At 50.0% G+C, this 19,230-nt stretch overlaps 1 protein-coding gene across 5 annotated transcripts in view; it reads right to left on the reverse strand.

Annotated features, from left to right (window-relative positions):
• LOC142290977 (NACHT, LRR and PYD domains-containing protein 12-like) overlaps positions 1–19,230 on the reverse strand; it is a 1,131,354-nt gene that overhangs the window by 144,047 nt on the left and 968,077 nt on the right. For all 5 annotated transcript variants that reach the window (XM_075335136.1, XM_075335138.1, XM_075335137.1 and 2 more), the window contains one exon: positions 3,128–3,298. In XM_075335136.1, the coding sequence (XP_075191251.1) occupies positions 3,128–3,298 (171 nt within the window). The remainder of the gene's footprint in view (positions 1–3,127; positions 3,299–19,230) is intronic.

Raw genomic sequence — 19,230 nt, forward strand, 5'->3', positions numbered from 1 at the left:
CCAATCACTGACGGCTTCTCTCTTTCTGCCTTTGGTCAAATTATTATTAATCAACAGGAAGTATGAGCTGCGGCTGGTCACTCACTTCCTGTCGATTAACAATTTGTGCCAAGGCAGGAAGAAAGAAGCTGGTGGTGATTAGGCACAGGAATGCGAAAATTGGCACCGCTTGAATGGCACAAGCATGAGAGATGAGTATAAGCTTTATTTTAACCCTAGAACGCTCAACTATAGAAATCTACACTTTCACATACCTGGGGCCTTTTAGGCCTGTGTGCAAATAACATGGAGTAACTGAAATAGAAATACTTTTCAAAGTTTATTTGAGATTTGATGTTTATTTCAAAACACTATAATTATGTTAATCTTGCAGAAAATAAAAAACAAGTAACCTACCAGGCCTGCAAGGTCCCAGGCATGCGTTCTAGGGTTAATGAAGCTAAACATGGAGTATGAGAACCTAAAGGTTTTCTGACTAATCTGTTGGTGTATAATCATTTATGCCGAGCACTCTATATATTTACATGCCTCAATCAAATTCATTATTACAAATCCATTAGAGCAAAATGTATAAATTACAAGTTCAAATATGAATGCCAACTGTGCATTATTTAATTATAATTAGACATACAAAACCTTGAAAAAGTATTCATACCCTGTGAACATTTCCAGATTTTTTCACATTACACCTATAAACTTAAATGTATTTTATTGGGTTTTTTTTTAAATATTTAAAAAATATAAATCTGAAAATTGTAACATGCATTTGTATTCAGCCCCCTGAGTAAATACCATGCAAGAAGAATGGTCAAAAATGTCATCCTCTAGATCAGCAAAACTGGTAGAGACATACCCCAAAAGACTTGTAGCAGTAATTGCAGCAAAAGATGGTCCTACAAAGTATTGACTCAGAAGGGCTGAATATAAAGGCACGTCACAATTTCCTGATTTATATTTCTAAAATATTTAGAAAGCCATGTATCATTTCCTTTATACATCACAAATACTTCCTACTTTGTGTTTGTATATCACATAAAATCTCAATAAAATACATTTACGTTTGGGGTTGTAACATGAACAATGTGGAAACGTTAATGGGGTATGAATACTTTTTCAAGTCACTGTATGCATGATTAGCATAAATAGCTCACTTAAGATACAAAAATGATTCAACCTCTCTGTACACATTGCAGAAAAAATGGCTTTCCATACTATCTACTGCTCGTATCTGCATTTGGAACAGTTTTTGAGGGCAATATATTTTTTTCAATGGGATTAGATCATTTATAGCTGGTGAGGCATGTATTTTAACCATGCATATACTTGTGTCTAATTATGATTACGCTCTACTGTTTTTGAGAGAGTATCACTTTACCAGACTAAATCATCATTGTTTTTAAAACTTGTGTATTTATTATATGAACTGTTTACTATTGTCTAAAATAACATTCTAATGGATTTGTAATCATGTATTTTTTAATACATATACAAAAAAAGAGTTATCCAGCTCACCTGTCATCCAAAACCTTGTAATCCTCTGAGTTGCACGAGCCCCGCCGATCAGTCCATGCCGGTATGAATGCAGAAGGTTTGGAGAGGAAAATGGGGGCTCAGCACCGATCCAGTAAAAATGTAAAAAACTTTATTGGTATGCTTTAAAAATAATAAATTTAAAATAAGTTTCGCCTGTGGCATATATTGTACGGTGGGTTTCCAGGTATAATTTTTAAAGCATACCAATAAAGTTTTTTACATTTTTACTGGATCAGTGCTGAGCCCCCTTTTTTCTCTCCAAACCTCCTGCATTTTTTAATACAACATGAAATAAATTTAATTTAACATTTAATAAAACATGATAAGGGCAATAAAAGTCCATTATATTTTGCACTATGTTTCTGGAGAACTTTTCTTTAATTTTTTGGATTTAGAGGATGGTGGCAGGAGCTTACTCCACTCTTCCCAATGACAATACATGCCAATAGTGATGGACGAATAGTAAAATAATCGGGTTTGGATTATTAGTACCGAATACCTAGTACTATTCCGGTATTTATCACGAATAATGAATCTAATGCAAGTGTCAGGCAGTGACTACTGGAGTTCCTCCAGGGTACACAATACAACAGTGGGCCCTGGTGCTAAGGAAAGGGGAGCATAGTCACCTCCTAAACTCACCTGAGACTGATCCCTGCACTCCCTAATGTCCCTATACGAGTTCTTTCACCCCGTGACCGATCACGTGCCTATCCCTGTCTTTCCCTGGACTCAGCCCTGTATAATGCGTAGGGCAGCTGAAACAAGAGTCCCACTCTAGGTTAAAAACACAGAGAGGATTAGACAGATAAGGGTAACAAAACCCAGCAATCATACAAAGCACTCCAAACAACAAGAGGTTATAATGAGAAAAGGACCAGAGGGAAAAAAAACCCAAAAAGGACCAAGGAAGGGAAAAACTCAACAGTTTTAACACAGCAAATGTTCTCTGAATGGTTTCCTGGTCCATAGCTCACAGGTTCACTCTAGAGCCAAGCAAGGCAGAAACTATCACCAGTGATTACCTGACCAAGGAGGGAAGTCGTTATAGCAGAGCTAATTAGCAATAGAGAGCAGCTGCCTATAGTTTTCATTCAGAGTTCAGGAGACTAGAGGATCTATATAACCTAGCAGCGCTAGAAAGAGTAGAATCTGCACAGCCAGCAGTATTAACCTGACCAATGTGTATGAAGCCCTGCCCTGTGTTCTACTGACACCAGAAACAGGAGGGAACACTCTCCGTTGTAGTACCCTCATGACATAAAGTCAAGGGGAAATCCAAGCATTTTCTGGGAAATCTTCAAGAAAAGTGCTTGGGTTCCCTATTGACTTGCATTAAGTTTATTACTCATAATAAATACCGGAATAGTACTAGGTATTCAGTACTAATAATACGAACCTGAATATTTTTCTATTCGCCCATCACTACAAGCCAAGCGTTCATGTTACAGGAAGATTAAATTACTTATCAAGGTATAGCCAGTAGTTTATCTCAAAGACACAGCAATGGGGAGAAAATATAAAACAATAATACAATCCATTAATAACTTGTCCCCTCACTTGTTTCAGTCCTGTGCACATCTCTTATACTCACTCTAATTTCTCTATACTGCAGTTTGAACTGGATAGAGCTTCCACCAAGTCATTGAACCGAGGACCAAACAGATGGTTATAAGAAAGATTGAGTATCTTCAAGTTCTGCCTTTTCCTTATTAAAGATGCAAACTCAGTGCAGCAAGTATGTTCCAGATTATTATTTTCAAGACTGAAATAAGAAGATGAGATATGGGTGACATGTTTAAAGAGCATTAGTTACAAAACCAGTAGATCATGACTAAATAGAAAAAGCATCCCTTTTAGTAACATTGATAAATGTAATCAGTAGAATCCACCACCACTTACATGTCCTTTTACAAAAACATAATCTGATATTGGCTCTTCCATTTAAAAAAAACTTAACCAAAGAAATAAAATGGATCATATCAAAATAGTGTAATTTACTTACAACAGGGTATTTGATCATTGTGTTTTCATCTCAGGCGTTGTCTCTTAAATGGCCACAGTGTGAACATGCACCTTCACTTTGCACAAATACTAACACAAGGTCCTGTTCATTTTTTTAGTTTCAATTTAGCTTCTCGTAATTCGTACAAATGTACCGTCCCCGTACCAGCAGTCAGGCTGCTCAGATCCAGATCTGCAGTGTGACTCGAGGGATTCTACCGGACCCGGGGGTCGCGCGGACACTTCAAATAAAGGGGGACGTATTTGTACGGGATTTGCAGTAAACTGTTTGTGACACCACCCACGGTGTATGGTGAAGTGTGGCACCACCGCTGCTGTTGTGGACCTCCCGGGGGCGATGGGATGGCAGCTGGATGTTAACCCCTCCGTGGGTACGGATGGATGCCCGGGGCCCAATGTCTTCGTGCTGGGGATGGTGACTGCAGGGGCTGGCGCGCACGGTCGGACCTGGGGATGTTAGGTTACTCACGGTTGAATAAATCACACAAGTCCAGTGGTAAACCAAGGTGCTAGTGGCCAGCCGCCGCGGTCGGGTGTATCTGGTCCTACACCCGGGCTGATGATCCGTATCACTTCCCTCTGCAATCAGTGTGTAGTGTGTTGGACTTCCTGGTCTGAAACACGGAAGCCCATTCCCGGTCCCTTTGGTTGGAGCCTTGCCCGTTGACGCTGACCCTCGGGATCTACCTGGCCCTGGCTGATGCCCTATCCCTCTCGGTGGGTTGTTGTCTGCTTTTGGGACTTTGGTTGGGACAGGACCTATAATTCTGCCCTCAATTGGTTAATTAGCTAGGCCGTTGGTTCCGGTCCTGGCTTCAGGGTCCAAGTACCCCCTCTGAGCACGGTTTCTGGGTCGGTTCTCCGGTGTTGGCACCGGCGGGCTCCAACCCTGTCCCGGTCCACCTCGGATCCCCGGCAGCCGTCTTCCCATCTCCTGCAGACACGGATCACCATCTGCCACCTAGCCAGCACGGCCGGGGCTCCAACCCCAACGCCTTACAGACTCTGCACTTTACAGGAGCTACACTGCTCTGCTCCTTCCACTTGAACCTCCACTCCTCTCCAACTCCTGAACTTGAACTGCACTCACTGTTTTCCCGCCCCTGCTTCTCTAGACCCCTAGGTGGGGGTTTCTCATCCACCTGGTCCGGCCCACTGGTGTGTCTGTCCTACTCTGGGGTGGGTGACTAGGATTTCAGGTCGGCTGTGTGTGACCCTGTGTGGGAAGGTGTTGTGCAGGGGCCTTACTGTGTGACACCTGGTTTTGCAGGGCATCACATTTCCCCTTGGTTAAATACAGACCGTCCGCGGGCTGTCCGACTACCAACGTTTATTAAACCGGGACTGTAAAAATGGGAAAAAGGGATAACAAATATAATAACATTTTCAACAATTCTTCCCGTTACGGGAGGCACATTTCTTAAACCGTTGCTAACATCGGGACGGACCGGACCACCTCCTTGTTGCACCCACCCAAAACAACCTGTTCCCTGGTGCCACTGTAAAAACACTGGTGCACACCCCTTTGCCCAAGTCCAGAAACGGGTCTGGGTGATGCCCACACGGGCCGGGTAAAAAGTTCCTTACCCGGCAGTCCTTGTCACGGGACCCAAAGTTCGGGGACCCCTGGCCTGGAGGGTAGTCACCGGTTGCTGTAGTGACTGGGCCTCGGCCTACTCCACCGCAGGCCCTTCCTCCAATCAGCCTCTCCAGAGACTGCGGGGATCAAGAAGTAGGTGGATTGGGGGCATATTTACAGGGCACAAAAGTTGTTGGGTTGGCTTTTCCAGTCCAAAAGCCATGGTCCTTTTAACTGTAACAACTGGTAACGGGGTAAACTGGGGTAGCCAGGAACCGCTACCTTACTCATCATCTTCGCTTGAAGATGGCGGAGAGGGGTGGAGGCACAACTGATCACCAACTTTCACCCACTTCCTCATGCCAAGGGCGAACCACCCCCTCTCTCCACAGTGCTGGGTGTACGAGACCAACTCTCCGGGCTCCAGGTCTCGATACGGATGGCCAGTAGGTAAGTGTGGGGCCACATCCCTCCGGGAGACAAATATCTCGGCATCCATGCCCGGCTCGTAGATGAAGCCCCATCCTTTTTGGGCATTAAAATGCCAGACTTGCCCTTGGTAGGTCAGGCCTCGCACCCGGAAGGTTGCCTGTCGGAGGTTGTCTTTCTCTCGGTAGGCACGGGTCAACACTTTGGCCTTCCGCTTTTCTCGGGCCGCGATCTCGGTCTTCAGCTGCTGCCGTTGCCGCTCCCAGTACGGGGCACTGGTTCCGTACTCTGCTTCCTCCTGCTCGGGGGCTTGGATCATCCGGACACCCTCACTGCCGGCTACGACCGGCCTCACATGAAGTGGAGGGCTCTGCTGACCCGTGGCCTGCTCTGCCGCCCTGCAGGTGCATCCCGGGTGCACCTCAGCCAGGACCAGGTACTGGGGAGCGGTCAGCGTCTTTGCTGGTGCCCACTTCCGGTCAGGCATTGCTTCTGTTGCGGCCGGGCAGACTGCCGGGGCCGACGTCATCAAGCATGCCGCCATCTTTGGAACCGGGGGTGATGTCATCTTTGGTGCGGCCAAGCTCGGGGCCAGAGGGGATGTCTTCTGGGTTCTGGTCTGGCGCGGGACTGGTACGGGTGCCGGAGCGATGGCATGCTCATAGCCCAAGGACTCAGTTGCCAGGTCCTCGCGGGCAGATGTAACGGGTTCCGCTGCCGTGGCTTGGGGCAGCGGACCGATTAATTCACTAACTGCAGGTACGGGCAGCCAGGGACGTGACGTGGCAGACGGGGGCAGACCGGGCTCCTCAGACTGGTGGGTCGTTTCCGGGGGAACATAGGGGCGTGGGTCGCTTACCCGCTCCTCCAAGGCCATTTCCTCTTCGTGCGCCCAGACAGCTGCAGCCAGATCCCTCATTTTGGCCGTCCATCTTGCCAGCATATAGTTGGCCTGTGTCTGGATCCTGCGGCACATCTTCGCCATCTGGGCTTCCACCCATTCAGCAGTCCCGGGAGTGGGTCCCTCCATGAGTGGGTCGCCGGACCGGGCAAACATACGCTTGAGATGGTGTCCAGGAACAGAAGATGGCAGAGTCCTGGTGTCCCTGCCTCTTATCTCCTTGGATCACATGCCATAGTTTTCACCCGTCCCCCTGGTTGTTCGGGAGCAGTCTCTAGACGCGGCTCACCAGTTTTGTTTTCGGCCTCAGGGTGTTACTTCCTTCCAGCCGCGTTCCCAGGGGGCGGGGCTTCAGCTTCGCGCCCTTTCTAGGGGAAGAAGATGCTGGCTTGTTGTTTTTCGTGCCTAAAAATGGCAGCAAAATGGTGGCTTTCCAAAAATTTTGCAGTGGAGCTGGCTGACAGTCCACAAGGCGCACTTCCCCCAGGAAGGTGGATGGGTCACTATCCTGTTCGTGACGCCAAGTTTCGAGGTGTACCGCCCCCGTACCAGCAGCCAGGCTGTTCGGATCCGGATCCGCAGTGTGGATCGAGGGATTCTACTGGACCCGGGGGTCGCGCGGACACTTCAAATAAAGGGGGATGTATTTGTATGGGATTTGCCGTAAACTGTCTGTGACGCCACCCACGGTGTGGTGAAGTGTGGCACCACCACTGCTGTTGTGGATCTCTCGGGGCGATGGGGTGGCAGCTGGATGTTAACCCCTCCGTGGGTAGGGATGGATGCCGCGGGGAACAATATCTTCATGCTGGGGATGGTGACTGCAGGGGCCGGCACGCCCGGTCGGACCGGGTTATGTTAAGTTACTCACGGTTGAATAAATCACACAAGTCCAGTGGTAAACCAAGGTGCTGGCGGCCGGCCGCCACGGTCGGGTGTATCTGGTCCCACACCCAGGCTGATGATCCATATCACTTCCCTCTGCACTTAGTGAGTAGTGTGTTGGACTTCCCGGTCTGAAACACGGGAGTCCACTCCCGGTCCCTTTGGTTGGGAGCCTTGCCTGCTGATGCTGACCCTCAGAATCTACCAGGCCCTGGCAGATGCCCTATCCCTCTCAGTGAGTGGTTGTCTGCTTTTGGGACTTTGGTTGGGACAGGACCTATAATCCTGCCCTCAATTGGTTAATTAGCTAGGCCGTTGGTTCCGGTCCTGGCTTCAGGGTCCAAGTATCCCCTCTGTGCACGGTTTCCGGGTCGAATCTTCAGTGTCGGCACCGGCGGGCTCCAACCCTGTCCTGGTCCACCTCGGATCCCCGGCAGCCGTCTTCCCGTCTCCTGCAGACATGGATCATCGTCTGCCACCTAGCCAGCACAGCGGGGCTCCAACCCTAACGCCTTTGAGACGCTGCACTTCACAGGAGCTACACTGCTCTGCTCCTTTCACTTGAACCCCCACTCCTCTCCAATTCCTGAACTTGAACTGCACTCACTGTTTTCCCGCCCCCGGTTCTCTAGACCCCCTAGGTGAGCGTTTCTCATCCGCCTGATCCGGCCCACTGGTGTGTCTGTCCTACTCTGGGGGGGTGACTAAGATTTCAGGTCGGCTGTGTGTGACCCTGTGTGGGAAGGTGTTGTGCGTGGGCCTTACTGTTGACACCTGGTTTTGCCAGGGTGTCACACAAACAGGGGCATTGCTCCCCTTTTTGAGATGGCATTTGTCTATATAGCTTTCCATGGGGAGGAATCTGAATAGTTGGACCAGGGTAGGGCTGTACTCAGGGCCGGCGTCAGCACGCAGCGCATCAGGGCAAGTGCTGGGTCCTTGGACCATCAGGAGGCCCACTCGCCGTCGTTCGGGGCTGTGATCAGTTTTCAAGGTCCTCGCGCCGAGTTCCAGGGAGCGCAGTTCTCAGGGCGGCAGCCGCACTTTCCTGGCTGCGGGCCCTATTAAACCCGGCACCTGCACCCCAGCGCTCTCTGCTGAATGCTGGGGTGCATGTGTAGAGAAGTTCATCTGTGGGCTGAGCTAGTTCGCAACAAGCTGCACTCCCATTCCGCAGATTAAGAGAGAGGAGCTGCGGTGCCAGGCAACGTCACCCGAGCCCTGTGCTATATGTGCCCCCCACCTCCACCCTTAAGCTTTATGTGACCACTAGAGCAGTATGGTGCCCCAGAGCAGTATATGCTCCCCTGGGCAGTATGGCCCCTCACTAGAGATGTATGGGCCCCTCTAGAACAGTATGCCCCTTCCACCAGAGCAGTATGCCCCCCAAGAGCAGTATGGCCCCCCAAAGTTGTATGGGCTCCCCCAGTAAAGCTGTATGGGCCCCATCACCAGAGCTGTAAGTGCCCCTAGAGCTGTATGGGCCCCCCAGAGCTGTATTCCCCCTACCCCAGTGATTTGAATGCCCCCAAGTAATGTCCATGATCCTCCAGTAACATCTATGCCCCCCAGTAATGTGTATGTGTAGTGCCCCTGAGCACATCAGGGCACTACAAGGAACTGCATCCTCTCGGAGATGCAGGACCTATCCCCTGGGACCTGGAGGAACAGTGCCATTGACCACCAAAACACAATTAAATCCTAGTGAACACTCCATACCAGGCAGAGAAGGGTTAACAGAAGGGTTTAGCCAGCCTGTTGGGAGGAGTCAGCAGTCAGACAAAAATAGAGAGTCTGAAAGCGCACGGGGAGGTGTGCGGACATGCCTGCACTGGGTCAGTGTAATGGTGACCCCGGGGGCATGGGAGAGAGGTCGCCAGGACGGGTACCGGAGATACCGCTGGGACCGGAGCACGAACGGGGCACAGGGCCGTAGGTCAAATGTCAAGTTTTAAACGGTTTGATAAATATCTGCACGGTGTGGAAACCTTCACGGACTGCACTGAACCAAATAATCCAGGGGCATCATCAGTAAACTAGGATCGGGATTTGGACTCTTACCTCCCCGCAGGGTCCGCACTGCCCGCCGTACGGAGGAGACTGTACCCCAAAAGGGAGAGTTGGGGACCCAAAACGCTTCAAGCTATGGGGACTTAACCAACAGAGAGAGTGCCGGGGACAGAGCAACCTAGGTCACTACATTGGCACTGATACTCCTGGGACCGGAAGCAGCAAGCCGAGGGTCCATGTGAGTAGAGACTGTTAAATAGAATTGAGCGATGTTCAAGGTTCGCCAAATTTTTGTTTGAGTGATTTTGGGGGGTGCTCGAGATCGAACTCGAACGCAAGCTTTTTGCTAAAAGCTCGATAGCTCGAGTTACGTTCGATAACGACTCGATCAGCAAAAAGCCTAGCTAGTTACTAGCTGGCTTTTCACTGTAATAGAGTGAGTCACTAAGATTCACACTATTATCATATTTCAGCGTATAGTGTGCGGGGGGGACGTGGTTTAGATCTGTGGTGCTGAGAGAATGCCGATCGCCATTTTTTTTTCCCTAAGCGCGCGTGCAGTGGGGCGGGCTAGGATGTCAGCCAATCCCAGACACACACAGCTAAGTCGACATTTTGCCAGACAAGCAAGGGCATGTGTCATAGGCTGTGAATGTCACATGTCCTTGTCTTATAAATACGGCCGTTTTCCCTCGCGCCGCCATTATATGCCTTATGCGTGTGAGTGACAGTCTCCGCTCACGCTGCTCCTACCGCCGCTCCTGCTGTGTACGCTATACACACAGCACTGTACAGATTAGGGACTACAGTTTTCTTCAGCCCTTTTTAGGGATTATTTGCAGGTGCTCAGAGCCATAGCTGACAGGCAGGTCCGTGCAGATGTGACGCCCTGGACTAGCCAGGTAGTCACATACATACCAACATACACCCCCCCACCCTAGGCAGTTACAACAGTCAATCAAAAATCCTTGTTGCCTCCCTCCAGGGTCTGATGTCCACACCAGGTGGGGCGGAGCCAGGCGGTTGGCCCCACCCACCGAGGAGTTCACAGGCCTGGAGGCGGGAAAAGGTGTCAGATCAGTTTTGGAGGTGAAAGTGAGAGGAGTGAACACCTGAGGTGTCTGGGTAGGAGCCCAGGCACTAACAGCAAGGTTGGCAGACGGTGGTGGCCGTCTGCAGGAGTTGGTGGAAATCCGCAGAGCGGTAAGGACTGGGGTCGGGCGTCGGCCCGCCGGTACCGGACCGGGGAACGGAGTGAAGCTAAGCACACAGGCAGGGCCATCGGACCCCGACCAGGCTTGGAGCCGCCGTAAATAGTCAAATCCGAATGTGACAGGAACCCCAGGGGTTTCCTAACAACCAAGTCCCGATTGAAGGCAACTCTCCAGCCAGAGAGGATATACAGCCACCGCCACAAGCTAGAGATCCAAGGGCCAGCGCCTGCGGGCAATATGGGCTCCTATGGCAACTATACGCCGGGGAGCGGACTACCGGTGGGCAACCACAGGAGTCAGAACATTCTACAAGGTGCAGGGAAAGACAGCCACCATCAGCAGTCCGGGGAGAGCACAACAACAACAACACTGCAGCCGGCTGCGGGACCCGTCCATCCGGCCGTTTTGGTTGACCAACGACTCTGTCAGTGATTGTCTGAGTGAGTACACCAGTGCCGTCCGGCACCGCGCCGCGCAGTCCCTGCACCCCAGCCATCCAGCCTCCCCATTACACCACCAGGCCCCGGGATCACCAACCCCCTACCCACGGAGGGGACAACATCCTAGCTGCACCCTACCATCTCTCCCGTGATCCCCGTTACCAGCAGCGGTGGTGCCATCATCACCACGTCCCGTGGGTGTCGTTACAAACAATCTCCCTAACCAAACCATCCCTTTTCACTCACGGGCAAGGAGCGCCGCTCGAGTCCCCAGGTCCTGTCCACCGCTCGAGCCACCGAGCAGCAGCAGCAGAAGCCCCGGACCTGAGCGTGGTGAGCGCATCCCCTCCGCCCGCGACACAGACGCTGGATAGAGCTTCAGATAACAGTGTCTGTGTACCTCAGCTCAGGGAATTCCTTGCTGCATTTCCTCATTAGGAGGGATAGAGTGAGGCTTCCTTTCCTGTCCTGGTACCCACAGAACCCGGCTACTGTACCCACCTGCCCATTTCTGTAAAGCTATTTTCATAGCAAACAGTGCTGACTCTTAGTGGCATCCAAAAAGTGTCTGCTATCCTAATTTTGTGTCCCACTAGTGCCAAGCAAGTTCCAACACCTCTGCGTTCTACCCTACAGCACATTTTGCTACGCTATTTTTATAGAAAACAGTGCTGAACATAAGTGGCATCGAAAAAGTGTCTGCTATACTAATTTTGTGTCCCACTAGTGCCAAGCAAGTTCCAACACCTCTGCTTTCTACCCTGCAGCACATTTTGCTACGCTATTTTTATAGCAAACAGTGCTGAACATAAGTGGCATCCAAAAAGTGTCTTCTATACTAATTTTGTGTCCCACTAGTGCCAGGCAAGTTCCAACACTTCTGCTTTCTACCCTGCAGCACTTTTTGATATGCTATTTTTATAGCAAACAGTGCTGAACATACGGTAAGTGGCATCCATAAAGTGTCAGCTATGCTAATTTTGTGTCCCACTAGTGCCAAGCAAGTTCCAACACGTCTGCTTTCTACCCTGCAGCACATTTTGCTACGCTATTTTTATAGCAAACAGTGCTGCCAGTTTTAGGGCCATAGTTGCATTGTCAGGGATAGTCAGTGTTGGTTCTTCAGCTGACAATAAAGCTAGACCACCTCTGCAATCTATGCCACCTCTCAATTTTTTCTACCACATTTTAAGTGTCCAATCTTGTCGCTAACAAAATGAGTGGCAAAAGGACAGATGCTGGTGGAAAGGGGAACAGGCGTGTTGGAAAAGGAAAACAAGTTTGTGTCCGTGGGGAAGGTGGGAAAGCTACATTAACATCTGCTGAAGATAGGCCATCTTCCAGCAAAAGTAAGATGTCTACTACTTTCCGTGGACAATCCGATGTGCTCCCTTGTTTACGGAACAAAACAACTGGAACAAAGGTAGACAATGCACAAAAAAAACACATGCTTGAATGGATCTCAAGTGCTCCAACAAGTGGCCTCTCCTCCAGCTCAACTTCAAAATCCAAAAAACAACATCCCTCTGAGTTGTCATCCCAATCGCACTTGCTTTCTCCCAGCCCTCAAGTCTCCACCCGCCCTGCAGAGGATGGTGTAACAGAGATGGCTGAGTCTGCAGAGCTGTTCAGTCACACTATAGGCTGGGAATCAGAGGTCTGCTCCCAAGCTACAGTGAGTACAGACCAGGAAATGGTCTGCAGTGATGCCCAGAAGCTTTGTGAGTCAGATTCAGGCCCTGATGACCACGTTTCTGAGCATAATGTAGACCCTCATTCCCAAACTGTAACACCTGTTGGTGAAGACAATGAGGAACATACTGATGACGATGAGACGCAGATACAAGATTGGGATGACAACTTAACTATTCAGTCAGGGCAGGAAGAGGTTAGGTCTGAGGGCGAGGGGAGTGCAAACATAACGCTTGATGATGAAGTTCTGGATCCCACATACTGTCAACCCTCAGTCGGGCTCTCGAGGAGGTCCCCAGAGGCGGTAGAGGAGGATGCAACTGACGACGAAGTTACCTTGTGCCTTCCTGGACAGAGTCGGAGTACTGCAAGCACGTCAACAAGTGCATCCTCAGCCACCACTCTGCCTCTGAGCACAAGTCGGGGTGGCTCTGCAGGTCGCATATCCTCTAAGCCTTGCCTAGCCTGGTCCTTTTTTGACTTTGCAAAGGATCTCCTAAATCATGTGATCTGTAAAATTTGTCGGCAATCTATAAGTAGAGGCCAAAACCTCACCAGTTTGACAACTTCTTCCATGAATCGTCACATGAATAACAAGCATAAGTCTCAGTGGGAAGCCCACCGTGCTGCAATGCGGCCTAGCGGAGCGGGCCATCCACCGCCTGCCCCTTCCACTGCATCCGCGCGCTCATCATCTTCTATGACTGTGGGGGCAGCTGTCAGACCTGTTCTTCCACGCAGACCTTCCACCACTTTAAAATCAACAGGCAGTTTGCTTGGTAGGTCGTTGGTTTGGAAGGGGAAACCAGTGCTGGTGTACAGCTCTCTCAGACATCGAGAGCACCAACTTTGGATGAAGGCAACATCATGTCTCCGCCTGCACTTTCCTCACAGACCTGCAGTTTTTCAGGGACACCCTACTCACCACCGTCTCCACACAGCAGCCAGATCTCGGTCCCTCAGATGTGGACAAATAAAAGGTAATTTCCTCCGAGCCATGACAAAGCTAAGAGGTTGACTTTATCCCTCTGTAATCTCTTGGCTACCGAAATGCTGCCTTTCCGCCTGGTGGACACAGCGAATTTTCGAGACCTTATGTCCGTCGCAGTGCCCCAGTACCAGATGCCCAGTCGCCACTACTTCTCCAAGAAAGGTGTGCCTTCGCTACACCAGCATGTCGCACACAACATCACCGCTTCCTTGAGAAAGTCTGTGTGTGACCTGGTGCATTTCACCACCGATACTTGGACCAGTAAGCATGGACAGGGGCGTTACATGTCGCTAACTGGGCACTGGGTAACTATGGTGATAGATGGAGAAGGGTCTGCTGAACAAGTCTTGCCATCCCTACGACTTGTGCGTCAATCCTCTGTGTGTCGACATTCCTCCACTGCTTCTGCCTCCTCAACCTCGTCTGGGTCCTCCACCTCCGCCCCAAGCCTGCCTGGTCAGGCCACCCGCGTTGCAACTGCGCACAAGGAATCCTGCACACCTCCTTACTATGCTGGCAGCAAAGCTCAACGGCATCAGGCGGTCTTTAGCTTGAAATGTCTTGGAAATAAGAGTCACACAACGGAGGAGTTGTGGGCAGCTCTGCGGTCCGAGTTTCGTAAATAGTTGTCTCCACTCAACTTGCATCCAGGGAAGGCTGTGTGCGACAATGCTGCAAACCTGGGTGCGGCCCTTCGCCGGGGCAAGGTGACACACGTGCCTTGTATGGCTCACGTGTTGAAACTTGTTGTCCAGCAATTTTTAACCCACTATCCCGGCCTAGATGGGCTTCTGCACAGGGCACGGTCACTCTCTGCTGACTTCCGCCGTTCAACCGCCGCAGCTGACCGACTTGCATCACTCCAGAAGTTATTCGGCCTGCTGGTTCATCGCCTGAAATGCGATGTGTCGACACGCTGGAATTCGACTCTCCACATGTTACAGCGACTGGGCCAACGAGATGCAGAGGTGGGGCAGATCACGCTGATGGAGTGGTCCTAGATCAAGGACCTATGCACCCTTCTGCACAGTTTCGACATGGCGATGAATATATTTAGCGCTGACAATGCCATTATCAGCATGACAATTCCAGTCATTTACATGCTGGAGCACACGCTAAACACTATTCGGAGTCGGTGGGTGGGACAAGAGGAAGGGGATGAACTACAGGGGGATTCATATGCGCAAGGGATACTACCATCTACAAGGTCCAGACGTTCATCATCACCAAGGCGGCAGGCATGGGACGGTGGGGGAGAGGGATTAACAAGGGCGCATGGTAGCAGCCAAAATGTTGAGGAAGGTGCAGGAGACCAGGAAGAAATGGAGGACGAACTCTCGATGGACATGGAAGACTCAGCAGATGAGGGAGACGTTGGTCAAATTTCCGTTGAACGAGGTTGGGGGAGATGTAAGAGGAAGAAGAAACGGTTAGCACCTCGCCGCCACAAACACAACGAGGACTTGGTCCGCATGGATGCGCAAGACACATGAGCTCCATCTTGCTGCACTACCTACAACATGACCCACGGATTGTCAAAATTAGAAGTGATGATGACTACTGGGTTGCCACACTATTAGATCCCCGGTACAAGTCCAAATTTTGTGACATAATTCCAGCCATAGAAAGGGACGCACGTATGCAGGAGTACCAGCAGAAGCTGTTACTCAATCTTAGCTTGGCTTTTCCACCAAACGCCAGTGGTGCACGGAGTGAATCTCCCAGTTGTAACTTGATAAACATGGGACGGTCTCGTCATCAACAATCTAACCGTACCAGCAGCAGCGTATGTGGTGCTGGTAACAGCAATTTTATTGAATCATTTCATAATTTTTTTAGACCATCCTTTGCAAGGCCACCAGAGACAAGAAGTTTGACACATAGTCAACTGTTACATGTCGTGGCTCTCTTTTTGCAAGGAATGAGGTGGTCCCCAATTCCTTGTCTGCCACGAGCCCTCCTGCTCAGCAGCGCCAAAGGTCTGGGAGACTGCAGGAGTTGCCTTCTCAGAGACACAGCAGAAGGGTGACACCTAGTGGTTCTCCCCTTGCAAGGAATGGAGCGGTCTCCCATCCCTTGCCTGCCACGAGCTCTCCTGCTCAGCATCACGGAGGCTCTGGGAGGTTGCGCAGTGTGCAAAGAATAGATTCTCAGGGAAGCAGCAAGACTTCCCATGTCTCTGCACATTGTGAAACCGGGGATCCCGCCTTTATGACCCAGAGGCAGGAAGATGAGCATGTGCTCCACGTGACGTCTTCTGATTCGCTCACTGATATCACACGGCCCGATGACGAGGCTGGTGATGTGCTGAATCCTGACTGGCTGGGCCAGGACGTCACGAATCCTGATTGGGTCATGCCCGTCTCGCGCCCGCCCTTGGGTGGAGCTACACCTCCTTAAAAGCTCCCCCTGCCATCATGGCGGCGCGCGACTGTCCTTCTATGTTTGGATGTCTGGCAGCGTGCTGCCACGCCACTGCTTAGGCATTATTGTCTTTTGTGGGCTTTGCCCTTGCTGCTCAGGCAGCACCTAGTTTGCAGGTCTTGCCCCTGCCTTGCTGCTCCGGCAGTATCCCGTTTAGCAGGCTGTGTTCCTGTCCCAGGTGAGCTCCTCGAGTCTCTGTCGGACTCACTTGGTTTCTGAAGCACACGTGCGTGGGCACCTCTGTGCTACCCCCGTGCCATATTCCTGTGACTCCCGCTGGCACACGTCTGTAGGCACCTCTGTGCGTCCCCGTGCAACAGGTACACCGTACGAGAAGCCCCGAGCCATACAACCCTCACGGGTTAGGGCGGACCGGTGTACATAGATCGTCTGTGACGTTCCAGACGATCACTAGCAGCAACCCGCTCACTCTTCCCTGACCATAGCAGCGGTCCCTTACACCGCACAGTGGACCTTGAGCGGCGGAAGCTGTCCATTTCCCATCTTGGCACGCTTCCCCGGGTCCCCCTCGTAACAGTCAACGGCTGGAGAGGATGATACAGGAGTATCTCCAAATGAACATCGATGCCATGACTTTGCAACTGGAGCCTTGCTCATTTTGGGCTTCAAATCTTGAAAAACGGCCTGAGCTCGCCACTTACGCCTTGGAGATCTTGTCGTGTCCAGCTGCCAGCGTTGTCTCTGAACGTGTCTTCAGTGCTGCTGGTTGTGTGCTGACAGATAAGCGCACGCGTCTGTCCAGTGACAATGTGGACAGACTAACGTTCATCAAGATGAACAAGTCATGGATCCGCAAGGAGTTTACTACCCCGGTGTCATCCTGGGGACAGTTAAGGCTGGCGTATTTTGGAAAGTGCTGGATGCAAATCAACCTGTCCAGTTTGCAACTGGGGCACAAGTGATTGCACTGAAGGGGTGTCTGTGGGGCCCAATTTTTGGAAAAAATGGAGACTCTGCTTGGAGTTCTCTTACTTGCTCTGTTTTTAAAAATGAGCCAAGATGAACACGTCATGGTTCAGCAAAGACTTTGCTATCTACCCCGGTGTCATCCCGGGGTCAATTAAGGCTGGCGTATTTTGGAATGTGCTGGATGCAAATCAACCTGTCCAGTTTGCAACTGGGGCTCAAGTAATGCCACTGAGGTGGTGTGTGTGGCCCACTTTTTGTAAAAAAGGGAGACTCTGCTTGGAGTCCCCTTTGCTGTGTTTTTAAAAACGAGCCAAGATGAACAGATCTGGAATCAGCAAAGACTTTGCTACCTACCCCGGTGTCATCCCGTTGACAATTAAGGCTGGCGTATTTTGGAATGTGCTGGAAGCAAATCTACCTGTGTAGTTTGCAACTGGGGCACAAGTGATGCCACTGAAGTGGTGTCTGTGGGGCCCAATTTTTGGAAAAAAGGTAGACTCTGCTTGGAGTCTCCTTGCTGTGTTTTACATGATTTTAGAAGAGCATACCTATATCTGTGTGTCCTCCTCTTTTTCCTCGTCCAGCTGTTTTGTTTTCGCATGGGTATTTGTCCTTGTCACTTTCCCATGTGTTTGTGTTGTCTTGGGAGTTGTTTGTCACCTTTTGGAGACCTTGAAGGGTGTTTTCTAGGTGTTTTTATGTGTTTGTGATTGCCTCCCATTGTTTTCAATGGGGTTTGAGAGGTTCGTCGAACGGTTCGCTGAACCGAACTCGAACGCGGCCTCCGTCCGACGAACCGAGTCGAACTCGAGCCTCTAGAGGTTTGCTCATCTCTACTGTTAAAGTCAACCTGGTGTGTTCTCCATCTCCATCTCCTTATACACCATTACATCTCCAAGACACAGCCCTGCCTGTGGAGGGCTTAACACCAAGGCTGCAATTACCACCAGCTCTAGGAGTACCTCCATTCAGCAGCGGTGGTTCCCATCCTTAACCGCAACCCGCAGGTGTTGTCACATGACAAAAACTCTTATAAATCCCCTGTAAATACTCCCATTAACAAAAGGGGCCCAGGGCACGGAAATGGGCAACGGCCACCAAAGTGACATTCCTATAAATATATATATATATATATATTGCCCGGGACCGAGTACCCCATTCTCTGGGCGCTACATATGCCCTTCAATAATATGTTGTCCACCTAGTAATTTGTATGCCCCATAGTAATGTGTATGCCCCCCTAGTAATGTGCATGCCCCCAAGAAAAGTGTATGGCCCCAGGTAATGTGTATGCCTCCTTATAATGTGTATGCCCCGCAGTAAAGTGTATTTCCCCCAGTAATGTGTATACCCTTCAGTAACATGTAGCCCCCAGTCTCTCCTGTGATGTATATACTTTAGCCCCCAGCTCCTCCTGCAATATACATACAAGTGCACATCAATAAATTAGGATATCATCAAAAAGTTAATTTCTGTAATTCAATACAAAAAGGAAACACATACTATATATATAGTCATTACAAACAGAGTGATCTATTTCAAGTGTCTATTTCTGTTAATGTTGATGATTATGGCTTACAGCCAGTGAAAACCCAAAAGTCATTATCTCAGAAAATTAGAATATTATATAAGACCAACTGAAAAAATGATTTTAAACTAAGAAACGTTGGCGCCTACTGAAAAGTATGTACAGTAAATGCATTCAATACTTGGTTGGGACTCCTTTTGCATGAAATACTGCATCAATGCGGCGTGGCATGGAGATCAGCCTGTGGCACTGCTGAGGTGTTATGGAAGCCCAGGATGCTTTGATAGCAGCTTTCAGCTCATCTGCATTGTTGGGTCTGGTGTCTCTCATCTAATCAGATTCTCTATGGGGTTTAGGTCAGGCAAGTTTGCTGGCCATGAAGCACAGTGATACTGTGGTTGTTGAACCAGCTATTGGTACTTTTGGCAGTTTGTAAAGGAATCCAGCTCACCCATGTCTGACCTCACCGCACCTCAGACTCGGATCCGGCCCTGCCCCGGCCGCAGCAGTGAAAATGAAGGAAAACGATCCAGCTGAGTGACCAGGTGATTTATTCAGTGCAATACAGACAAGGCATGGTCGTGGTTAACGCATTTCTGGCTTAACGCCCTTACTCATAACCAATGGTTTTCCTTCATTTTTACTTTTG

This window comes from Anomaloglossus baeobatrachus, chromosome 2 (genome assembly GCF_048569485.1).
Source record: "Anomaloglossus baeobatrachus isolate aAnoBae1 chromosome 2, aAnoBae1.hap1, whole genome shotgun sequence".
Lineage (NCBI taxonomy): Eukaryota > Metazoa > Chordata > Amphibia > Anura > Aromobatidae > Anomaloglossus > Anomaloglossus baeobatrachus.